The sequence below is a fragment of the Cotesia glomerata genome, linkage group LG1, assembly GCF_020080835.1.
Source record: "Cotesia glomerata isolate CgM1 linkage group LG1, MPM_Cglom_v2.3, whole genome shotgun sequence".
NCBI lineage: Eukaryota > Metazoa > Arthropoda > Insecta > Hymenoptera > Braconidae > Cotesia > Cotesia glomerata.
The window spans coordinates 8,945,828-8,973,616 of record NC_058158.1 but is presented as its reverse complement, the minus strand read 5'-3'; the positions used below and the strand labels follow the sequence as shown (position 1 = coordinate 8,973,616).

At 26.0% G+C, this 27,789-nt stretch overlaps 1 protein-coding gene across 3 annotated transcripts in view; it reads left to right on the top strand.

Moving 5' to 3' along the window:
- LOC123275055 (TOX high mobility group box family member 3-like) overlaps positions 1–27,789 on the top strand; it is a 398,558-nt gene that overhangs the window by 333,630 nt on the left and 37,139 nt on the right. For all 3 annotated transcript variants that reach the window (XM_044742959.1, XM_044742958.1, XM_044742960.1), the window contains 2 exons: positions 8,434–8,523; positions 26,664–26,798. In XM_044742959.1, the coding sequence (XP_044598894.1) occupies positions 8,434–8,523; positions 26,664–26,798 (225 nt within the window). The remainder of the gene's footprint in view (positions 1–8,433; positions 8,524–26,663; positions 26,799–27,789) is intronic.

Here is a 27,789-nt window from a genome sequence, read left to right as displayed (position 1 = left end):
ATAAAAAAATTCATTCAAATATTCGTTTTTGCTCGTGTTTGCATTGTTTATAAACGAATACAAACGAGTTACTTAAATTAGTGCGCGTTTTAAAAAATAAAATAATGAATTGATAAATAAAAATAAAGTTGTTTAAAAGAAAAGGCCTGCGTGGAGCTTGATAAGAGAGGTATTTGATCAAACATTGGAGTAGAGGGTAGACAGGAAAAAAATTAAATGAAGCGCGTCATCAGCGTTATTTTTTGTTACCGACTCTTTTCTTTTCTCCTCTTCCCTTCCTTCTATTCTTTAAACTTTTCCTCGTTTTACTGAAAAATGAGATTGCCTCCTTCTACAATTTTTATCTTTAATATATACCTCTATACATTTATAATAGAAGTAAACAAAAAATAGTTTCAATTATAAGCGATAGAAAAGTTAAATAACTTTTTTAATTTTCAATTAATTTTCGACAATGCTTCAACTCTATTTATTTTTGTTTTTAATAAAAATTTTTAACACATTATTGTTATTTATTTAAAGTAATATTAATTAATTACAAAAAATACTATAGTGACTTTATAAAAATTCTTTTGTCAAGCATTTAATTAAATTTTACAGCTCCACGCGTCTATTGAACAAAAGAAAATAAAAATACTACCAAAGTAATGAAACGCTTAGAATTTTTTAATTAACTGTTTTTTTTTATGCACAAATTCATTTACTATGAAAAGCATTATTAAAATTTAATTTCAATTTCATTATCAAATGTCAAAGCTGTCAAACATATACCGCGTATTTATTTTTATTTTTAAATGTCTTTTCATTCACTGCGTTAATTAAATTTGAATAATATATTTTTAAAAATGCTAATATCAGTATAAAGGTGGACTATAAATCTTTTTAATAATAAAATATAAATTATTAAAATTTTTTTCATTAATTATTTCCATGAAAATAAATCATCAATATTAAAACGCCGAAACAAATAAATATTCATTATGAATTATATTTTTTTTTTTAATAATAAAGTTTTTTTTTAATTTCTTTGGAATTTTTCTACAATTTATTTAAAATACATTAATGCTTATTTAATACATCAATGCAATTAAATAAAAAATCAACAATGCTACTTAATTCGAGCAGAAAAAAATAAAAATATATTTATTCAAATTCACGATTAATAAAGACTCCAGTGTAAAAAATATTTGATTCAGATAATTTAAAATACAATGCCTATAATACCTTTTATTCACCGTTGCATAAAATACACGTAACAATTGAAATCAGAGTTTGAATAAAAAATAATATCCATGCAAAGTTTCAATTGAAACTTTTTTTTTTAACTGAAAAAATAATCGCTAATTCATTGTATTGTTGGAAAATAAATTCTGAAAAATATAGCTTCGCTACATATAGAATTTTAATAAATGAATATTTATTATTACTATTACCGAACACATACAGAAAAAAAAAATTCACTTGAGCCAAGAAAATATTTTTCTTCCTAATTATTTTCTTTAGAAAAAAAAATTTTTTTTTGACAAGGAATTTCACTTATTCCAACAAAATTAATTTTCTTGCTTTAAGAAATACGTATCTTGATTCAAGAAAATTTATTTAAGTCAAGAAAATCTTGTTGTTTTGAGAAAATTCAGCCTCGAAGCTCCAAAAAATTTAGTTCTTGATAGAAGTAAATTTTCTTGTCTTCAGAAAATTTCCCTCTTGCTCCAAAAAATTAAATATAAAGATAGAAGTAAATTTTCATTAATATTTTTATTGATTAACATGTCAAATGGAAAGATCAAAAAATATTTCATCATTTTTTTTCATTCAATATGTGTAATTGCACGCTAAAATAATATAAAATGGGTATCAAATATTCAAGAGAAAAATTTTCTCAAGGTGAAAAAATTTTTTCTCAGCTGAAGTAGGTGGCGCTGCTTCCCTAAAGTATCTAAAAATCTTGATTAAATATAAAAATTTAGTGTATCAAGTATTTATGGTAATTTGAATTAAGAAAAAATTACTTCAACACAGACAAAAAGTTCACTGAGCCAAGAAAATATTTTCCTCCTAATTATTTTCTTCAGCGAAAAAAATTTTTTTTTGACACAAGAAATTTCACTTATTCCAACAAAATTAATTTTCTTGCTTTAAAAAATACGCATCTTGATCCAAGAAAATTTATTCAAGTCAAGAAAATCTTGTTGTTTTGAGAAAATTCAGCCTTGAAGCTCCAAAAAATTTAGTTCTTGATAGAAGTAAATTTTCTTGTCTTCAGAAAATTTCTCTCTTGCTCCAAAAAATTAAACATAAAGGTAGAAGTAACTTTTCATTAATATTTTTATTGATTAACATGTCAAATGGAAAGATCAAAAAATATTTCATCATTTTTTTTCATTCAATATGTATAATTGCACGCTAAAATAATATAAAATGGATATCAAATATTCAAGAGAAAAATTTTCTCAAGGTGAGAAAATGTTTTTCTCAGCTGAAGTAGGTGGCGCTGCTTCCCTAAAGTATCTAAAAATCTTGATCAAATATAAAAATTTATTTTATCAAGTATTTATGATAATTTGAATTAAGAAAAAATTACCACCAAGAATAGAATTTCTTGAAAAATTTTTACTTCGGCCACAACTTCGCTCTTCCAGGCACCCGAAAATTTTCTTGACCCAAGAATTTTGTTCTCCAGTCAAGAAATTTTTCTTCCTGTGCATTAAAAAATTCACAATTTAAAATGCAGTGTTTTTAACAATATAAATCTTTAAATCACCATCTTCCTATTCCGCTTCAGTTGTTACTTAAATTATAAAATAAAAAGCAAGTTCAACATCTTCTTGAGTACCAAGGCTATCTAATCGAGACAACATTGAATCATCAAGATTGAAGACACTTTTATTTTTATCTATTTTCAAATTGATGAGTAGTATTGCCTCGATTAAAAAAACCGGATTCAAAAATTTATTTTAAACTTTCTTAATTTACAAGAAAATAATCTTCCGTGATAATAAACAATGATAACTTAACAAACTTTTAATTACTTGTGACCTTTTTACGTATTCCAAATTTAAACCCTTAATTTCTCATGCATAAATTTTATTAATTTATATGAATTAAATTAAAAATTCTTGAGAAATGTAAGTTAATACTTTTAAAACATCCGTGTAAATAATAAATTCAATCTTACAAGCAAGTGCAAGATAAGTAAAGAAACAAGCGTGTAAGACTTGAAGTAGCATCAAATATATCAAAAATCCAATTAACTTAACACGACACGCATGTGTCGAACAGGTGTTAAACTCATTTTTTTACTCGTTATTTTCACAGCACTTATTGTAGTACCTACCTCTCTATTATTAATTATTTTTCATTGCTCACCGCAGTAATTAGTTTTTACACAATTATAAGCGATATTAAATCAAATTATTTAAATAAAATGCTAATTTTATAGATAAACGTGCTTTATGTTCTCCTGACGGCTAACAATTATTTCAATTACTCTATTCAATGAGAAAATATTTAAAAAAAATCAAAAAACTCAATTAGTTTTATAAATAAAATTCTTTGTTGAATTCCTTGACCTGAAAAAGGATCTTTTGTAAAAATTCAAGCTTTACAAATTTACCTCCCTTCAACTTGAGTCTTTGTAACTTGAATCGGTCCACCTTTCATCTTTTATTTTTTTCTCCACTTTGTCATACCTATTTCTATTTTGGTAATTTAGTGGAAGCACCTGTCAGTCACTTATTTATGCTCCTATATATTTTTACTTTTAAACAAAGTTAAGTTTTATTATTACAAGCCCCATATTTACCGCACTCAAATTTTATATCCCACTGGCTTTTTTTGTTCCGTAGAAATAAATTTCTTTAAGTGCTAAAAAATATTACTACCAATATCGATGCTTTATTACCTAATCTTATTATTTTTTTATTTTTTTATTATCGCAAACATTCAAGAGTTATTTATAACCATAATAAAACTCCACTTTTCTTTATTTTCTAGCCTGTAAATTAAAGTTCCGACTTTACAAAGTATTTCTAAGGAAGTTCGAGCGTAACTAATGGGTCAAAATAATGTTAAAATTTTTTTCAATTTTAGTCTTCCCAATATTCGTCAAAATTCTTTATTTTAATTTAAAATAATTTAAACAATTTAATAATTGATGATTTTGACTTATTTAATAAAGTAAAGTTATAAAATGACTTTGGTATTTATTACTTGCCGGAATAAATAAACAGATTTGGCAATAGCGCGTTTGATTATACCCATTACAGAGACGTGGATGAGTGTGTGAGTTAAACATTTCTCTCTCTGTAACTATATTTCTATCCTTTTCTTTTTTTCTCAGCTGTTGACGCGATGTTGTCAAATCTTTATTCGAATAAATAGCTGACGATAAACGAGTTTCAAACATAAAATTTGACTTTAAATATTTCAAAAATTATATCGATAATGTATTATTATTAAATTGTTTTTATATTTTGCAATAATCCAAGTTTCTTGTGTATAGTTTTTTATCCGTTAAAGTTGGGAGGTTAATATTGAAAAAAATAATTAAAGTCTCGACAAAAGTTTGTCCGCCATAAGAGCCCGTGTATAAGAAGATAAAATATGTGATTTTTTAAATTTAATATCTTAGTAACTAAATGGTGAATCTTTTTTAAATTTTGAGATTAGATAAATTACGTATTTATTTATACGTATATTTAATTTCAAAGCTCAAAGTTGGAAATTATTTTTTACATTAGATTCGCTCGAACCTCTTCAAGACCCAAATAATTTAAGCTTTTTAATTAAAAAAAAAAATTCCCAATTGTTTAGAAATTATTTTTCTCTCAAATTTAAATTAAAATAAAATTGCAAGTTGAATAAAATTTTCTGATAAAAAACAAAATAATCCAAACCAATTTCCACGCATTTTATTATTTTCATATACAATTTACGTTTATTGCAGCATAAAATACAAAAGTAGTAATATTTCTCACACTATTTTTACAACATTTCTCGCATTATTCCGCGTTTATATAGACACTTATATCAATTTAGCTGTCAGATAGTATTCATACCTCTAATTTTTTGTTATTATAACTATCTATCTATCTCACGGTTAAATAATATCAATATCAGAGTATATGCATCAGAAAATAGCCCGGAAATGGGTATGGGGCAATCTCGGTAGGTATGCAACCACACAAGTTATGTGTCTAGTAGAAATCCCGGCAAACGAGGAACGTCAGAGCGGTCGTTATATTAACACTAACATTGTTTTCATAGCATTCTTCTTCTTTCTATCTAATACGAGTGTACTTGAACTGGGACTGTGGGTTCAGTAACACCGAAAGGTGTTCGACAAACCACCGATCCAAATGTGTCAAATACCAACATGAAAACACCGCCGCCATCTGTTATTTACCCACCAGCTAGAAACAGATGCTTTAGATTCTCTTTTTATTTAACTTTAATTTCACTCTAACCATTTTTGCGGTCACTAAATATTCTTATTGTCACTTATGCTTTCTTATTTTTATTATTATAAATTATATGCCATTAGTCATATCTTTTAGACAATTTTTTTTCTACAAGTTATTGAACTCGTCAATGTCAGTTCTGTTTTATTAATGCGAATAATTATCTCAGAGTCGCGTGTTCGAAAAAATTTTTACTCTGTAATTTAAATAATTTTATGCTCTTGTAATTTATTCTATTATTAAGAGTTCAATGAACTTTGAACTGTTTCAGAGAAATTATTTTTAGTCAATGAATGGAATAAAAAAATTAACGCTCTTAATTTTTATCAGTTTAATTTTTTTTAGTACTAGCAACCTTGCAGTCACTATGTGACTGCTTTAACTTGTGAACTATAAATAAATAAAATTTTGTTTTATTAAATAATGAATTTTGTTAAATTGCACTATACTTTCTTAAATATTGACATTTTTAAAGTTATAAACTCATCTCGATGTTACACTCATCAAGAGCTTTCATTTGAGTACCCACATGCATTTTTAATATATTTTTCATATATACATATATATGATATATATTTTGAAGATATAAGCTCATACCGATGTTACACTCATTAAGAGCTTTCATTTGAGTACCCACATGCATTTTTAACATATTTCTCATATGTACATTTATGTAATATATATACATATATGCAATATATATAAATATATGAAAAGTTGATGTGGGTATTCAAATGAAAGGTCTTAATGAGTGTAACATCGGGATGAGCTTATATCTTTAAAAATGTCAATAGTTGACAAGATACAAAGTAATTTCGTCATTACGCTATATTGCACTTTACTTTCTTAAATATTGTCGTTTTTAAAGATATAAGCTCATCCTGATGTTACACTAATTACGAGCTTTCATTTGAGTACCCACATGCATTTTCATATATTTTTCATATATACATATATATAATATATATAAATATATGAAAAATTGATGTGGGTACTCAAATGAAAGGTCTCAATGAGCGTAACATCGAGATGAGCTTATATATTTAAAAATGTCAACATTTCACAAGATATTTGTTAAAATGCCCTGTATTTTCTTAAATATTGACGTTTTTAAAGAGATAAGCTCATCCCGATGTTACACTCATCAAAAGCTTTTATTTAAGTACCCACATGCATTTTTGATATATTTTTTATGTATACATATATATAAATATATAAAATATATGAAAAATTGGTGTGGATACTCAAATGAAAGGTCTCGATGAGTGTATCATCAGAATGAGCTTATATCTTTAAAAATGTCAATAGTTCACAAGATACAAGGTCATTTCTTAATTATGTATCCAGAGATAGAGCATTTTTAACCTCAAAGGTCAAATTTCCCTCAAAAAACCGATTTTATCGTATGACTATCTTGTACACAAAATTTGTCTTATTCTCTTAATTATATAGATAAAAATAGAATAATAAAAAGCATTAGACTCTCATGTAAAATTTTATAATTAAATTTAAAATGAACTTAATTAAAAAGAAAAAAGAAATTCTAGTAAATCTTGACAAAATTAATAGTTACGGTCAAGTTAATATAAAAGTATAGTATGAAAAATAATTCCCGCGACGAGTTGGAGCCGTATAATAGTCGTGTATAACAAAATAGCGGGTGAAGGTGAAAAGGTGGTTGCCCATCTTATTGTATTTTTTATTATATGTACACATTGTATAATACATACACACATAAATGCAATACAAAGGGACGAAGAGTGGTTAAAAGGGAAGATCAGTGTCTGGTCTGTTCTGAGGTTGAGGTAAACCGGGCAGCCCGGTACGAGTAGTATAGAGGTAAATATAAAACCTGAAAAAGAGAGTAAAGGAATAAAGAAAGAAACGAAAGTAATAGTCGTCTCGGCCACTGGCGGAACATAATAGAGATAGAGACAGTAATTTGTGCGTAATTGCGGTAATTCATGTGGTTCGCATTCGCTCCGGCGTCCCACCAGGGACACACCGAGAATTATGTGACTTGTTCGTTGTTCGTTCATGAGCTCACTCATACACTCACTCATCTGAATGATGCGATTCTACCGCGTATGTTATTACTGATCACAGACGTTAAAAGCCTTAATAATAAAATTTTTTTAAAATACCATCGTCATTTTTTAACATTATATTTTACTTTTATTCTTTTTTGTCTTTCGCTACTCTCATTATAATTAATTATTGCTGTTATTTAAATAAATTGTCGTTATTATTATAATTGTACCTTTAAATTTATAACCACATACTATCAATTGATATTTAAATTAATAATATTAAATTAATTAAATTATACGAATAAAAAAAAAGTAATTTGTGTTTGTTATCCATTTAATTTTTTAAATTAAAAAATTCTTTAATTTTAATTATATTTACAATGTTAGATAATTTTAATTTGTTATACTATTACGTAAAAAACATCATTATAGCTCATCTCTGTGCTAACTTTATTAATAGATCGATATCATATGATGTAATTAATTATCCTGCATAAAATATATATTACCGACAATTTTAGTGATGTAGAAAAAGCTATTACTCTAGTATTCACTGTTTTACTATTGAATTATTAATTTTTCTCGACAAATGTTTCCGGTCCATTGAAACCTTATTTCACAATTAAATTTAATACTGACAAATGATATATAGACACAAACATCCGCTTAATTGAAAAAAAAAGAAAAAAAAACTGACGTAATTTATTGACTTTATTCTTAGATTAATTACGAAATTTAATCCGGCAGGAAACTATATAAAATAATTTATTCGCCTTTTTTGCTAAATATCACGGTAATTATTTTAATTGCCATGAAACTCTTACGAGTAATTATTAATTGATAAAAGATAAAATAACGATGAAAGAATCTTGTCATTTATAAAAAGTTAACGACTTGAATTACGACAATGATTGATTAATTTATTTTAATTATTTCTGTTACAGAGAAGCGACAATCTCGATTTGTCACTGAACGTGCCGCAGCACCATCAGACATCGTATCACCACGAGGGCGGTTACAATATGGCTGACCAGGTATTTTTTAATTTTTTTTATAATTAAATTAAAATCAGAATGTTGTAGATCAAAATAATGTTTAACTAGGAAATAATAGATGAATAATTTAATTTATTTGAAGACAATTATTTAATTTATTAAAGTTTAAGAAATATTTTCTAACATTTAATAAATATTTATTCGGGAGGAAAGTACATAATTATCTTTTATATTTTTAAATATTAAAAACGTTAATTTATTTAGTGAATTTAATTATTATCACACTGATAGAAGGATTTGTTTGTATTTAATAAATCAATTTATTAAAATATTTTTCAGATATTTTTTTAAGTGGAAAAAATATTTTTTTACTATTAACAATATTCGTTAATATTAACTTAATCTATTTTTTATGAGAACAAAATTTTTGTAACTATCAAGAAGCTTTAATGTATTGAAAAAAGTATTTATTTCCACCAAATAAGATTCGTTAATAGTTAACAAATATTTTGTTGGTGGTCAGTGTTGGTAGATGGCTGTACTTAACGCGTAGTTGTAAATATTTTATTTACTCTAGCGAAAAAATTGCAACTTGACTTATGCGAAAAATTTATCAAAGCAGAAGGATTTAAACATGTTGTAAAGTTTGGTCAAGTTGTAAAATATACTAATCTTGAAAAGTTATCAATTAATTTTAAAAATTTTTATCAATAATCGATTATTGTACAGTAATTACTTCGATTTTAAATGTATGTTTGCAATTAAAATCATCTTAGATATACAAAATAGATTACTAAGTAAATTGTGCGTAACTAATATCCGAACAAAAACAGTTTCACTGTAAAAAAATCGCGCCAAGTCCACGTTCATAAGACTATTAAGAAAAAAAAAATTTGTTTTTTTCTTTACAAAAATATATAAAATAAAAAAATTTAAAAATCCAAGTAACCGATATGATTATTTATGATTTTCGGAAATTAAAAAAAATTTGGTTATAAATTTAAAAATTAAAAAAAAAGTTTGGAACGTATTTAGTGTGTGCGGTTGCAAAATTTAAAAAAATTGAAATACACAATGACGCACACGAAGTACGTTCCAAAATTTTTTTCTTAATTTTTAAATTTATAACAAAATTTTTTTTAATTTCCGAAAATCATAAACAATCATATCGGTTACTTGGATTTTTTAATTTTTTTATTTTATATATTTTGTAAAGAAAAACAAATTTTTTTTTTCTTAATAGTCTTATGAACGTGGACTTGGCACGATTTTTACAGTGAAACTGTTTTTGTTCGGATTTTAGTATTTTTGTAATTAATAAAAATTTACAATTGGTACCAACTTAATTAAATCTCGCGTTGGTTGCATTTTTATAGCAAACTATCCCCTTGAAACTACAGTTTATGTAAAAATAATTCCAGCGGCACCCTGGCGGGTGTACACGGAAAAATCCTATGAAAAATTACTATAGTAACATCGTAATCCAGGACTAGACTTTCAGTATCTCGATTTTACGATGCTGCCGTCTACAGAATACAATTTGAATTATTGAAAATTACGATGTTATTTAGTAAATTTTTTTCCGTAAGAGCAAGTGAATAAGGACGCATACTATATGTTTTTCTCTCCTCCGGGCGAGAAGCGTCAACGTTTCTCCATCTGCGCTAAACGAAAATGCCGCTCTCCGCCTCCGCCGAGGAGAAAAAAAGTATACACCATGGGCAGTGCCTCAGATCACATGTTTATTGACCTCGGCTTCGCCTCGGACAACAATTACATGTGATCTGAGACATTTCTTATTTTACTGCCCTAGATGTGTAATATACTATTAATGAAAGAGAGACAGAGTCTAGTAGTTTGCGACGCCACCACCGAAAGATAACCAACTACTGTCTCGACGGTCTTATTATGTGACTGAACAGAAACATTAGATAATCCTTCCGATAGCGTGAGGGGATAAACCTTGGACTTGAGGCGGAGAGGACACCGGTTTCGATTCTTGGATGATACAGAATTATTTTTTCGGTGACCTAAACTTTTTTTTAATTTGAATGATAGAAATTTACGATGTTGCATCGTATAAATTACGATGTTTGAGTTCTGGTCCGGCACTGCATATCCTATACTAAAATTACGATGTTTTCATTGTAATTTTTTCGTACAATTTTCTTTCCGTGTAGATGCAAGCTGTGAAATATCTATTTTTAACTGTAGTTTTCCATCTAATGAAGGATTACTATGCATTCTCGAATTATTTAGTCTGTGGCAGATCACTTTGCCCATCGAAAAAAAATGCCAGGATCGAAATTTTTGCGTTGCTATAGTTTGTGCTGATTAAATTTAATAATTTCAAGTAGATTAATTGTTATAAGTGAATATAATTAATTAATAACAGTCAAATAAAGTATGAATTACTGTTATAATATACAATTTAGGAAAAAAAGTACCGTAGAATTCAAAAAAATTTTGCAACCTCAAAATAACCGTTCTGCTTACAGTAAACATAGTCGGTAGTCTGGCGCTCCGTTTACAGCAGATTTGAACGAAACTTGGCGCCAGATTCTACCGAATCTGTGAATCAACAACACTCCCCTTGAGATCAGAAAAACTTTCATTACCACTGCGTTATCTTTCTATTATCAAGATTGCATAAATCTCTATAATGATAAAAAACTTGTCCAAGACATAAACAACTGTCACTACCAAAAATAAGTAAAACAATTTACACACAATGTGCTTATTATGTAGATTTAAAATATTACAATAAATTACAAATAGAGATGAAAACTTTGAATGATAAGAAGAAACTAATAAACAAAAAACTGAGAGAATGGATAAAAATAGATAATTAGTTAAAAATCGTGATATTAATTTAAGTGTTGCAACAATATTACTTATAAAACTTATATAAATAACTAGCTTGCTAGGTTGATTTCCTTTTAGCTTGCACTGTATTAAGTATTACTATATTACTATCTTATATATTAAGAGATTGTTGATAATAAAATATATTTTGTTAATATGTACTCGTTCTATGCACAGGTGCTATACGCACCTCTATAGAATTTTTTTTTTTGTAATTAATTGTAAACTTCTCTAATACTTCTCTTGTAAACTTTTAATTGTAATTTCTCTTTTTTATTATTTTATTCTTTAATTTCATTTTTCATTTACTTCATTAAATATCTAATTCTCTGTAATTTTACAATTAAAATAAAACATTGAAACATATTTTTGAGGAATTTTTAAATATTAATAATCCAGTGTGTAAATACTAATAAATGATTTATTAAATATTAATAAATCATTCTATAGATGTTAATAAATCATTTTTTATATGTTAATAAATCGTTTATTAAATAGTAATAAATATTTGGTTAGCACAAAAAATAGCTGCTAATAAATGATTTATTAACTGTTAATAAATATTTGTTAAAGACCTATCCTCTAATAAATCATTTATTAAATATTAACAAATCTTTTTTAAATACCAAAAAATCCTTCTATCAGTGCATGTATTCCAGCTATACACAGTAAAAATTTTTTCGTCATTGTGTAAAGTGTAAAATGTTTGTGTAGAATTTAACATTTTAGTGTGTAGAAATTAACATTTTAGTATGTTGATTCAATACAATAGAGTGTTGATTCAACACAAATTGTGTAAAATCATCAACACAAATTTTTGTGTTAAATTTGACGAAAAAATTTTTTCACTGTGTAGGGTTATAAAAGTGTCAAAGAAAATTGCTATTTTGCTTTTTTATTTTAAATAAATATTTGTTTACAGTTAACAAATATTCATTAACCATTAATAAATATTTATTAACAGTTAATAAATTGTATTAATAAATAACTTATTAACTGTTAATAAATATTTGTTATTAAAGCAAAGCCATATTAAAGCAAATTTTAAGGGAGTTGGGAAAGAACGGATAGGGGAAAGGGAGGGACCTACGCAGTGGGAATTTTTCCGTGATTGAAAAAAAAATCAGACAGCCCAGACTGGGAATCGAACAGATCTCTCGGTTACGCGCCAAGGGCTCTACCAGTTAAGCTATCCGAGACAAGTACTGACTACTTTATTCAGTCACGTATAACTGTTAACAAATATTTATTAACATTTAATAAATGGTATTTCATAAATAATTTATTAACTGTTAATAAATATTTATTAAATCAATTGATGTTAAAAATCATTTATTAATAGTTGTATTTAAAAATGTCATGCGCAGTAATTTTTTGAATTGAGGACTGTATTTTTATATTGTAAAAATTTTAAAGAAAATTTTAGAATAAAATTGACGAAACGTCGCATTTTAAAATAAATAGAATAAAAAACATAACATCATTTTGGTCTACAACATTTTGATTTCAATTAATTATACAAGAATTTAGACCTGAATAGAGCAAAAATATTTTTTTATTATAATAAATAGCAAAATAATTAACACTATTATTCTCCGCTCAAATTTTGCTATTCTGTTCTCTTTCTCTACATTATACTGTCATTATCGTTGAATTAACATTTTTGCTTTTATTGTTGTTATCATTATCATATCTAGACTCTTTAGCGAGTCCAACACAGCGTGTTTAGTAGTAGTATAGTATAATAAAACGGTGTGTTCTTAAAAACCGGTTTTCAATGTGTCGCGGGTGCGAAATTAGTGTCCTGCAAAACCGACTTAACGAGGCACCGAGGATTAACAACACTGCAATTAGTTCTGCCTTGAATTTAATCATGTTTGTCTTTTACATATGTATGCTAAGCAAAAAAATTCATTACACAGGCTACTTTTTTACTTAGCTTTGTTTACAATTACTGAAAATAACTTCTGGGTTTTAATTACTGCAAAAAAATCTTAGCAAAACTTCTAGAATTTTAAATCTTTAATCTTCGTTTATTTATTTTTATTTTTTTTAATTGAAATTTAAATCATTTTGTAAGTCAATTTTTTTTTTTTAAATTATAAGAAAATGCCAATCATTAAAGATAATTTAAATGAATAGAGAATTGTTTCCTCGTATAATTATCAAAAAAAATTACTATAATTTTTTTACACTAAATTTTATTATCGTTTATTAACCATAAAGACAAGAGAATTACGACATAAGTATCAGATATTCACTTTCCCAGCTTTCTCCTTCTCTCGATGTGATACTTTATAACATGACAATTATTGATATATATTTTAAGTAACTTCATAATAAATATCTTTACAAACGACTTTTCAAATTATTATAGCCGCGTTGATAGCATGATAAATCATTAAATTAAAAAGTTTTAAATTACATACAAATATCATTTTATCATCGAGATAAATTTTATCTTTCTTGAGAAGAAATTTAAATTTCTCTTAAGCAATAACTTATTAAATTTCAAATAAATAATAATCTTCATAATATAATTTTTAATTTTTAATTATATTTTTAAATTCTGAGGGAAAAATCAAAGTAAAAAATACACTGATAGAAGGATTTATTTGGATTAAATAATATTTGTTAATAGTTAACAAATCATTTATTAGAGACCACTTTTTAGTATTAAACAAATATTTCTTAGTATTTAAAATGATTTGTTTATATTTAATAAATCTGATATTCATTTATTAAATATTAATAAATCTTTTTAAAGACTAACAAATATTTGTTAAAGACTAAAAAGTGGTCTCTAATAAATGATTTGTTAAATATTAACAAATATTTTTAACTACAAAAAAATCCTTCTATCAGTGTAATAAGGAATATTTTTTACAGAAAATTTAATTCTCTACAATAATGATCCTTATAAATTTTAGCGTATCAGGCGTCTTGATCAAACTTGGCAAATTGTCTAACTCCATTTTAGAAAATCTTCTATTTGTACGAAAAAAACAAATAGTTCAAAATTTATTATCACTTCAAAAAACCATTTAATATCATTAATATCTAATAGAGATATAATATTGAGGTTTGAATCATTCAAATAATTTGTAATTGGATTATACACAGTAAAAAATTTTGCGTCATTGCGTCAAAAAATTTTGTGTTAAATATTTAACACATTTATGTGTAAATTTAACATTTATTCTGTTAAATTAACACAAAAAAGTGTTAAATATTCAACATAAAAATTTTTAACACAAAATTTTTTACTGTGGGGCTACATCAAAATCTTAAAAAATCACCCTCTAAAAAATAAGGAGTTAGACAAATTGCTAATTAGACCGTCGTTATGTATTGGTAATTTAAATATTTAAGAAAAGTTTGGAAAATCCAAAAGTGCACGACTCATAATGCTCATTTAATTATGAAATATATAAAAAAAAAAAAAAACTTAGTCGTTCAAAATTAATTGCCGAAAAAACAGCTGTAGTAGGAAGGTACTGCACAAGCGCCCCTGGTGGAATAAAATGTACATAATATCTATAGATATAGATATATCACCATCCATGTTAATTTTACATGGATATATATAGATATACAGTCTTGTAGTTTTCGTTTTTTATTAATTGTAATTAAACGACACTGAATTAATTAACCATTCGCATTCAGTGACCTACAATCGTCGATTAGAATTTAAAAAAAAAAATTTAACTCAAATAATTGATTTTTTCACAAGTTACAGTGTTTCCGGGGTTTCATACATGACGGACAGGAAAATTTTTTGACCTATTATAATGTTTTTTTCCGTTTCTATTGCAGTAAATCAATTTTTAGAAAGTATAGAATTAATCTCCATTAAATTATCTCGGCAATAGTATGCGAAATATCTTGATTCCGTGAACTAACAAGGCTATAATACTAAAAATAGTTGCTAAAATGAGGCGAAAAAAATTTTTCGATCGTAAAGCACTCTCTGATGCTTCGCATCATGAGTCGTGCAATATTTTGTCCAGGGATATTTATTTTGGGCATATTTTGTCGGAGGATCAAGAATCATAGAACCAAATTTTAGCGTATCTTTTATTCTTCAGTAAGAAATTAAATTTTTAAGAATATTTAATCAATTATTATTAAAATAAAATGATCTTTAAGTCAATGAATAAATTAAAAACTCTTCAATTTGTATGTTAGACAACAAAAATGACTCTTAAGCCCATAAATGATTGAAATCTAACGATAATGTTATCTGTAATCTTCATTACAGAGCTTATTATTCGTCTTATAGATACAATAACACTTTTATGCCTACAATACATATGAATGCAATGTTCTTAATGTCTGGTTTTATTTGTATGTCACATTGAACCCCGAGACACTCCCGATTCATATCAACCGAGTAAATTTATAGCTACTACCAACTCTACATCCGATGTTTCATCTATTTATCGTGACAAGAAAAGAGAGAATTTAAGATGAAAGGAAACTGTCAAGTTCAGCTGTATTCAAAGCAAGCAATATATCTCTTTCAATTTCATATTCATCTGGAATAAAAAAATCACGAGTTTAGTACGGTAGTAAAAAGAATTTATTTTATGAAAAAAATTTGCGAAATAAACAATTTAAATCCTTTTTTTTTCTTTTTATGCTTCAAACGGCTTTTATTTCATTTCTCTTAAGTTTTACGAGGAGCATTTGCCGCTAATTGCTTATGGGAGTCCAGACAATACGCATGAAAATACCGAGAAGTAGATAGTAGAATGAATAAGAGGGAATCAAACTCATCCTGGGTTTGTAAAAATACATATTTGTGCACAGAAACAGATTGTGTGAGAAAACAAGAGCTAACATATGTTAAAAAAGTTTGGAAAATCCAAATGAGCATGCCTTAATTTAAGCGCTCATGTCGTACATTAATTATTTAGATCATAATAAAAATTATTCGTTTTTAATTTGAATTTTCCCGCGAGTAGTATTATCCCCTCTGTAGGTCGAACTAAAGAAAAATTTTAACAGATGATAAAACAGTTAGTAATTATACCATCATGTATGTATAGTTTCTGCTTGTTTATAGTTATTTCAATTCTGTTTATGAAAAATAATATATATGGCTGCCGAAATCGCAGAAAAAGTCACCGAACTGACAATCGAAAAAAATTAACTGTATCGAAACGGAATTATTTTGACACGCAATTTTCACAAGGATTTTGATAAACTTCCTCAGGAATAAAACAAAAAAAAAATTAAATCGTGAAAGTGATTTTTGACAAACTTGTGGTGTTATCAAGCCCATAGCTAACGTGAATAACACGCTCTTATTCATTTAATTCATTAGAAAAACGAGTTTTTTCTGAGAAATCTTATTTAATCGATAAAAAATTTTTTTTAACATGTTCTATAGTTACTATTATTTATTTCAATATGCTTTTTATCCATAATTTTTTTCGTTTAAATTATGAAAATTACGTTTTAATTTAAATCACGATTTTTAGGCGAGAGTACACGCAGAAAAAAATTTTGTTGAAATAACCTAAGATATGTTCTAGTAACAAATACATTTGTTAATATGTTAACAAGGATAACAAATTATATATTAAAATAACAAAATTTAGGTTATAGCAAGTTATTGATATGTTATAACAACAAAACAATTTGGTTACTATAGCACAATCTTTAAGTAGATTCGACAATAGTATATTACACACCTAGGGAAGTAAAGTAAGAAATATCTCAGATCACATGTGATCTGAGGCTTTCTTATTTATTTCCCGTGGAGTGTATACTATTTTTTTGCTCGACGAAGGCAGGAAGCGGCAATTTCAGTTCATGTGATCTGAGACATTGACGCTTTACTTCCCTAGGTGTAATATACTCTAGTTGGTATAACAAATTTTTTTGTTGAAACAGAAAAATTATTCTATTAAAATAACAAATAAATTTACATTAAATTTTATAAAAATTCATAATTTAAAAATATGCTATAATCAGTGATATCTGATTTGGAAAATATTTAGCAAAAAATTAGTTTTGTTATTGCAATAAAATGATTTCGTTAGGGCAACAAATTGGTTTTGTGATTTAACAAACTGGTTTGTTAGTACAACTTGAAACATTTTGTTAGTGCGACTAATGGATTTGTTACTATTGGTAAATTAATAAATGGCACCGTGTAAAAAGGCCTATTGCCAAAACCCGCTTTGAGTAATTAAATTTTTTAACGCCAGATGTCAAGTACGTCACCGCCATAAGAATACATGACCCGTTTTGAGTAGTGCTGTTTTCGACTACGAGGCGGTGTCTTGCAATTGCCACTTACCAATAACTATACTCATTTGTTACCAGAACATATTTTTCAGTTATCCCGTCTTTTGTTATTTCAACAATAGTATATTACACACCTAGGAAAGTAAAGTAAGAAATGTCTCAGATCACATGTAATTGTTGGCCGAGGCGAAGCCGAGGTCAACAAACATGTGATCTGAGACATTTCTTACTTTACTTCCCTAGGTGTGTAATATACTATTTATGCGTGTAGAGCATACCTGCGCGCGTCGCGCTTAAGGCATGCAATTAGTTATTATTTCGATCAAAAATCGGTAATTGCCAATCTTTGATCAGTAAATAATTAAATAATTTCATTATTTATTTATTTATTTATTCATTTATTTATTAGTTAATTTATTCATTAATTAATTTATTTATTTATTAATTAATTAATTAATTAATTAATTTATTTATTTATTTATTTATAAACAAACAAACCCAACAGCCGTAACCATTAACAAGGTTAATAATCTGTACAAAGTATAATTATTCTTAAAATTATTTTTGTAATGACAATATAACCAAAAAAAAATCAAATAACATATTCGGATTGCATTAACTCCTTTATAATTACTCGAGTAGGTAAACATAAAAATAAAAATAACAATATTAATAAATAAAAATCAATTTTGTTTGTACTTGAAATTAATTAACAATAAATCATTAAATTCTTAATCATTACAGTACAAAAAAATGAAACCGGTCGTGTAATTAAAATAATTACAGGTAATAAGGAAATACTCTGACTATTTTTAGAAAAATTAGCATATTATATTGCTCAAACGTTTTATTGCAATTAATAATTCTTCGGAAGCGGTAAAAATTATTTTAATGATTTGTAAATAATATTTGTAAGTAATTGATTTTATTACAAGATAAAAATATTTGATGATTCATCAGAATGAGGTTAGATTATTTGATCAATATTACTTATTTTATTTTTATTACTTCATAAGGCAAACATTGATTAGATGACTTGGTTATTTTTTTTTCTAGCCTTTTACTTTTATATACATTAGTTAACACAGTAAATAAGTAGTTGTAGTTGTTAAGTTAATTTATTACTTAGTAATTACGTCGTTCTAGTTTTTATTTACACCATACCATTTTATTAACATTTTTAAATTAATTAAACTTTTTACGTTTATGCTTATGTTTGCTTATGAAGTTTTAGAGCTCGCGTTTTTTTAACTAATATTTTATTATTTATTTATTAAACAGCCTAGTTTAATATTTGTTTTTAAATTAATAATAATTAAATACAAAAATTCAACATTAGTAATTTTTTTATTATTTAAAAAAAATATCAATTTTATTTTTAAAAATTTTTTAAACTCACTAGAAATTTATTTAATTTTTTAATGACGTAAGCAAAAAAATTATCAATAAATGACGTCAATAGAATTAACTACGATTTAATTTAAATTAAATAATTGAATAAATTTATTTTATAATTTAACATTATTTAAAAAATATAAATTAGTATAATAAAAAAATTATTTTATTAAAATAAATTAAAATAGCCTACTAAAATTGAGTTTTTAAGTAGCTTTAATATAATCTATTTTTAAATATGATACAACCTTTATTATTAGCTATTACACCGTAATTGAAGATTACGTAAAATGATAAAATAAATTAAAATCGAGCAATAAAATTATTAAATAATTTATTTATGATTTATAGAGTAATAAAAAGAACAATATATATATTTGAATTTTTAATTAAAATTTTAATTACTCGATTGAATCGACGTAAAAGATGCAATTATCCAGTGAATCTATTAAAAAGAAAAAAAAAACGAGATCAAACACAATAAAACTTTTATCATTACAAAATAATTAAATCTTCTTTTGTGTCCACTTTCATTCCTGTAAATTCTCATTAATTTTTGTTAGCATTCAACATTGGTTTTACTTTTCAAATCCACCCATTTGCTCACACTCTCTACTCTTCGCTCTTATCATTCCACTGTCTAGTATATTGTTATTTGTGTTCGAGAAAATAAAAGAAAAAATTGAAAGAAACGACTGGAGGGAAAGTTAAATAATCCCCTATCAAATCTCCCTTTACTAAATAACAGAAAAAAATATACCATTGGTAGAAATAACTTCGAGTGATCCAATAAAAGCAAATGATTATGAAATGAACGTTTAATGACCATTTTATACTTGTGTTATTCTACCAATCAGTTTATTTTTCATTCAAATATAAAAAAAGTTTGAGTTATTTTAATTGAAAAAAATTTTTATATTATTATTGAAGTTAATAACATTTCTTTATACAACAACTTTATATAATTGAGTTAAATATTTGTATAATTATATTTAAGTAGCAACCTTGCAGTCACTATGTGACTGCCGTGACTTATGAACTATAAATAAATAAAATTTTGCTTTAATAAATAATCACTTTTATTAAATTGCACTGTACTTACTTAAATATTGACGTTTTTAAATTATAAGCTTATTTCGAGGTTACGCTCACCAAAAGCTTTCATTTGAGTACTCACAAGCATTTTTGATATATTTTTCATATATACATATATATAAAATATATAAATATATGAAAAATTGATGTGGGTACTCAAATGAAAGGTCTTGTTAAGTATAATGTCGGGGTGAGCTTATATCTTCAAAAATGTCAATAATTAACAAAATATCTGTTAAATTGCATTGTACTTTCGTAATGACTAACATTTTTAAAGATATAAGCTCATCCGGATGTTACACTCATCAAGAGCTTTCATTTTATTACCCACATGAATTTTTGATATATTTTTCATATATACATATGTATAAATATATGAAAAATTGATGTGGGTACTCAAATGAAATATCTTGTTAAGTATAATGTCGGAGTGAGCTAATATCTTCAAAAATGTCGATAATTAACAAAATATCTGTTAAATTGCATTGTACTTTCTTAATGACTAACGCTTTTAAAAATATAAGCTCATTCCAATGTTACACTCATCAAGAGCTTTCATTTGAGTACCCACATGCATTTTTGATATATTTTTCATATATATATATATATATATATATATATATATATATATATACTGCTATATATATATATATAAATATATGAAAATCGATGTAGGTACTTAAATAAAAGGTCTTGTTGAGTGTAACATCGATATGAGCTTATATCTTTAAAAATGTCAATAGTTGACAAAATACAATGTCATTTTTTAATTATTGATATTTTTAAAGATAAGCTTATTAAATATAAAAAAATTTAAGTTATTTTATTTGAAAAAAATGTTTATTTTATTATTAAACTTAATAGCATTTCTTTATATAGTAACTCCATATAATTAACTTGAATATTTGTATAATTATATTTAATAACTCAAGTAATAAAACAGGGACAAGGCTACTCCAATTTATATACTTATTTTTCTCTTTAATTTATTTCCTTTTAATTCCATTACTATTATTAAAACTACGCGATAAAAAAAATAAATGTTCGAAAAAGACGAAAACATATAATTTCATACAATTACCCGTACCTCGGAATATTACCGAGCTTTGAAGTTCGAAATGATTAGGACGTCAAAAGGCCTCGATACTTTAACGAAAAATATTGAAAAGTAAAACGCTAAAACATCAAAGTACAGTTTACTTTTTAAAAAACAAAGTTACGCACCCCTGGGTATATTAGCGTTCGATAAATTTATAAAACTTGCATAATTATAGTCTCTTAATTTAGGTATCAACTTGTCAAACTTTTTGATCGTCAAAAAACACAAAAAGTTTTCAATTTATTTTGACATTTAAATGAGAAATATAACTGGTAAAGTTTTTAAGTGAAAATAATGTGTTCAATCATCGTAAATTTACTCCAATTTTAAAACTTTTTTTCAACTATACTATCAACTCCACTTATCATAATAATAATTATAATTATTATGAAAAAATTGGAGGATTTAATAAATGAAAAATTATTATTAAAAATTAAACAATAGCACAAAAGTACAAACTTCGGTAAATATTCAAAATTCCGCGTACTAATTGTAAGTTATTTTAAACAAAGAAAGTGTAATTATTTAATCCACAATACTATTTTAATATTGCGTTCGCTTACCTGCATTTGTATTATATTATTTCGTTAGTACAGTCTCGTTTTATTCTCAATGATCATTAATTGTCAAGGGTCGCGCTTGCAATTCCATACACTCGAAGAATTTTATTCGATATCGTGAACTTGTTTCTCGGCGCTCTATAACCATTTACACAAAATTAAATTCTTTCTTAAATCTTATATTGCCTTTTATTTTTATTATTCTTTTATTTAAATAGAGAAAATAAGTAAACAAAAAGTCGTATAAAATAATTTAAAATTTCCATCACGATAAATAAAAAAGTAAATTTAATGTATACAGATAAAATTTATATATGTATGAAGATGTAATTCAGGGAGTTTATAGCAGCAAAAAGTGTATGGAAAATGTTGGTTATTACGCGGCAAACGACTTTAAGGGGTGGTATCTTCCTCCGTTTACATTTTCCACCCTCAAAGCTTCAGCCAAGAAATACGATAACGTTCGAAATCCTCTTAACGTTAGTTCTACTACCATTTATCTAACTCACACGAGCCAACAACTTGTATGTACTGTAATTGATAAATTTTTATTTCTTTATACTTCATATGCGCATAAAAATTTATTTTTTATTTAAATAAATACATTTTATAATCAAATAAATTCTTTATATTTTAAATAAAAATTTTTATTTTCAATCAATTTAACTTTAAATAAATTTTTTTTTAATCTTTACAATTGTTAAGGAGATCCAAATGCCTTCCTAGTATAAAGAATTTCTATAAAAAAATAATACGTAGAAATACTTTTGTTGTACTTCAAATTAATTTTTAAATTAATTAATAACATTTTTGAGGAAATTTCCGAAAAATTTACTCATTGAATAATTATTAACATTTAATTGACTAATAAAAAATATAATAGCGCTCTGAATTACCGGTATACACTTGACAACGCCTCAAGAGTTCCCTAACCTTCAAATTTATTTATGTTTACTGTCTAACTAAAATGACGATCTTCTAGCATTTAAAAAACCGCGGTTACTTATGCGCCGGGTTACTGCGCAAGCGGTGTTGCCAAGTCAAATACAAGACTTTAAAGAACGCAAGTTCCGAGTGATTTTTCATAAAAAATATTAAATATCTCCGTAATACGTTCAGAAACCTACTTTTTTATTATTTTAATCTTTAGCTTATTATTTTTTCAATCAAATTCAGTGACAATAAAATTTTTTAAAATCGTTAATTGCATTAAATTCTTAACCAAATACACGGCTGGTGGAATCTCCATTTTACATGTAAAAATAACAATTTTATAACCTACACTGATAGAAGGATTTATTTGTATTAAAAAAATATTTGTTAATAGTTAACAAATCATTTATTAGAGACCATTTTTTAGTATCAAACAAATATTTCTTAGTATTTAAAATGATTTGTTTGTATTTAATAAATCAGATATTCATTTATTAAATATTAATAAATCTTTTTAAATACTAAGAAATATTTGTTAAGGACTAAAAAGTGGTCTCTAATAAATGATTTTTTAAATATTAACAAATATTTTTAACTATAAACAAATCCTTCTATCAGTGTAATTATTTGATTAAATTTCCCGGAAACCTACTGTTTTTTAATTTTTAACTTGCCGCTAAGAAAATTGAAAATTTTCAAGAATCGGGAAGTTATTGTTTTCACCCCGTTTTTCGAAAATCGAGTTTTCATCAGATCTCGACGTTTTGAGGTCCTAGGAAGCTTTCCTGACTATTTCCGCGGTGATGTCACCGTGTTTGTATGTATGTGTGTGTGTGTGTGTGTATGTATGTAAATCTTTCATAACTTTTGATCGGATCATCCGATTCGATCGAAATAAGCGGCGTTCTGAAGAGTTCCTTTGTCCCTAGAATTCTGATACTAATTTACAGAATTTGAGTCGATCAATTTTGAGAAATCTCAAAAATAAAATTTCCAAAAATTCGTTTTTTTGGAATATCTATTAAACGGCTGAACCGATCAATTCCAAAAACTAATCAGCTCTTAACCTCAAAAAACCACGTCGATTGCCACCAGCCCGGTCAAAATCAGTTGGTTTGTTCGTAAGATATCGTTGTCGAAAAAAATTGAAAAAAATGTTTTTTTCAGAATTTCTATGAAATTTTTAGTCTTACCAGTTTACGCTTAAAAATTTTTTAAAGAACTCAAAAAACTGCGTTGAATGTCGTGAACCGCGAGAAAATCGGTTAATTCATTCAAAAGTTATTGCGGTTTGAAAATTAAAAAAATAGTGTTCTATAAAACTTCCATTTGCCTATTGAGCTCGAAGAGCTCAAAAGCACAGAACAGCGATTCATTTGAGCTCGGAGAGCTCAAAATTACACAAAAATTATATTTTTGAGCTCGACGAGCTTAAAAAATAAGTCAATTGTTGAGCACTTAGGTATGTAGGTAGCGGGAAGTTGCAGGGATGGCCTTTAGGGTCAACCATTTTCCTAATTTTTTTACTAATTATTAGGCTACGTAGATTAAATTTACAAATTTTCAGGAAGTTTTAAAAATTTGACTACTTCGCGTGGATCTCCTTAAAGTTTAATGAAACAATTTAAATAAAATTCATACTAAAATAAAATAAAAACTCTTATTGATCTGCGAACTTGAAAGGTCAAAGTGGTTTTTTCCACTTAAATTAAAATCGTTACATGTGTCGAGGAAATAAAAAAGTAATGGATAAATTACGTGCTATAAAAAATGATATTCGTTTTGAAAAAAAAATATATATATAATGTTAAAATAACTTTTACTGTTAAAACGTCAAAAAAGTATGACTCTTGAACGACACTCATAAAAACTTTTTGCAGACATATTGCAAATAAAATAGCTGCAATTTCAGCGACAACTAAAAATAGAAAAGTGTAACGAAAAAAAAGAAATAAATAAATGACTCAAAAAACAAACAAAGATAAAAAAAAATAATATAAAGAGAGCTGGATAGTTTTAAGTGTGTAGCAGTTATTGTGTGATACTACGGGCGATATTGTCAGCGTCAGACTACTTCTCGTTGAGTGATAGCGGTTAATAATTCAAATCGCGGATATATTGCTGTACTAGTACTATTATATACGCATAAACATAAGTAATGTAAAAGGTAGGAGTGAAAAATGAATAATTGAAAAAAAATTTATAAATTTATATCGACGATAAATAAAAATGATAAAAATAACAATAGCGATAACTTTGAATTTATTGATTGTATACAAGATGAAAAATAATTTATTGTCAGACTATTTAAATAGAATTGTTATAGATAATAAACATAATTACAAAACAAGATACAAAAATAGACTATTGGTACAAAGAATAAGTTTTCTTGACTGGAGAACAAAATTCTTGGCTCAAGGAAATTTGTCGGGTGCCTAGAGGAAGACCGAAGCTGTGTTGGCCGAAGTAAAAATTTTGAGAGAAATTCTATTCTTGGTGAAAGTCATTTTTTCTTAATTCAAATTATCATAAATACTTGATACAATAAATTTTTATATTTGATCAAGATTTTTAGATACTTTAGGGAAGCAGCGCCACCTACTTTAGCTGAGAAAAAAATTTTCTCACCTTGAGAAAATTTTTCTCTTGAATATTTGATACCCATTTTATATTATTTTAGCGTGCAATTATACATATTGAATGAAAAAAAAAGATTAAATATTATTTAATCTTCCCATATGACATGTTAATCAATAAAAACATTAATGAAAATTTACTTCTGTCTTTATATTTAATTTTTTGGAGCAAGAGAGAAATTTTCTGAAGACAAGAAAATTTACTTCTATCAAGAACTAAATTTTTCGGAGCTTAGAGGCTGAATTTTCTCAAAATAACAAGATTTTCTTGACTTAAATAAATTTTCTTGGATCAAGATACGTATTTCTTAAAACAAGAGAATTAATTTTGTTGAAGTAAGTGAAATTTCTTGTGTAAAAAAAAAATTTTTTTTCGCTCAAGAAAATAATTAGGAAGAAAAATATTTTCTTGGCTCAAGTAAACCTTTTTTTCTGTATACAATTAAAAAGAAATTCTCAAGATACTTCTGATAATAATAGTAAAATTTTTTATTCTTAAAAAAAACTTCATTATTTAAATCTAAATAAAGAAACTACTATTCTTATTCTTAAAAATAAAAAATTAAAAAAAAAATTATATAAGCATAAGTAAAAGGTAAATTGAAAAATGAATAATTTGAAAAAAAAATTTATAAATTTCTATCGACGATAAATAAAAATGATAAAAATAACAATAGCAATAACTTTGAATTTATAGATAGGTTGTCTTTCACAAAGAAAATTCCTGACGCTATTAAATCCAATTTAAAAACTTTCATTTCCTATTTCACCTTTACTTTTCTATTATTTTCCTTTATTATATTTTTTGTTTTAACTTTCTTTATTTTTATTATTTCTATTTTATTTTTTTCCAATACCACTGATGTGGCTCTGCAGCAAATTTATTTTCTTTCGTTTTCCTTTGAAAGATCCTATCCCGAGAACGGGAATAAATTGGTAAAAGGATTTTGAACAATATAACGCTATCTATCATTCGCGTGGGTGGATCCACGAGGGTTGGATTCTTTGATTCGACTTTCATGTTCTCCATACCCCTTATACCTTCTTTTTTTCCTCTCTATTTTATATGTCTCGTGCCTTCTTTTCAAGGTCCTTAATCTCAACTCCAACCTCTTAAACTTTTTATGTCTTTAATATTTTTTTTATTCTGTTATTAAAGTATTTGTTTTGTCAATAAATCATTCCACTAGATATTTATCCTATTCACTATTTTATGAATTAAATATTAAATAATAAATCAGACTTATTTTTTTTACTTACAAATTTTTTTACTTTTTTATTAAGCCGTAAAAGCTAATGTGTACATTATATTAATGTTCGAATTTTTTTTTTTCTCAGACATTTCACACTCCAAGTTTCGGAGATGAAGACTTCGATATTCCCAATATTCATCCTCATCAGCATCAACAGCAACATCAACAGCAACAACATCACCAGCAACAACACGATCCCATGCGTGGATATCAATCTCAGGTATATTTTTTTATTATTTACTTGCAACTTTGCAGTCACTATGTGACTGCCGTGACTTATGAACTATAAATAAATAAAATTTTGCTTTATTAAATAATGATTTTTATTAAATTACACTGTACTATCTTAAATATTGACGTTTTTAAAAATACAAGCTCATCCCGATGTTACATTCATCAAGAGCTTTCATTTGAATACTCACATGCATTTTTAATATATTTTTCATAAATACATATTTGTAATATATATAAATATATAAAATATATGAAAAATTGATGTAGGTACTCAAATGAAAGGTCATGATGAGTCTAATATCGAGATGAGCTTATTTCTTTAAAAATAGTATTAGTTAACAAGATAGCAAAGTCAGTTCTTAATTATTGACATTTTTTGAGATATAAGCTCATCCCGATGTTACTCTTATCAAGAGCTTTCATTTGAGTACCCACATGCATTTTGATATATTTTTCATATATACATATATATAAATATATAAATATATGAAAAATTGATGTGAGTACTTAAATGAAAGGTCTTGATGAGTATAATATCGGGATGAGCTTATATCTTTAAAAATGTCATTAGTTAACAAGATAACAATGTCAGTTCTTAATTATTGACATTTTTTGAGATATAAGCTCATCCCGATGTTACTCTTATTAAGAGCTTTCATTTGAGTACCCACATGCATTTTGATATATTTTTCATATATACATATATATAAATATATAAATATGTGAAAAATTGATGTGGGTACTCAAATGAAAGGTCTTGATGAGTGTAACAACGGAATGAGCTTATATCTTCAAAAATATCATTTTAGTTAACAAGATAACAAAGCCAGTTCTTAATTATTGACATTTTTTGAGATATGAGCTCATCCCGATGTTACACTCATCAAGAGCTTTCATTTGAGTACCCACATGCATTTTGATATATTTTTTATATATACATGTATATATACAATATATTTAAATATATGAAAAATTGA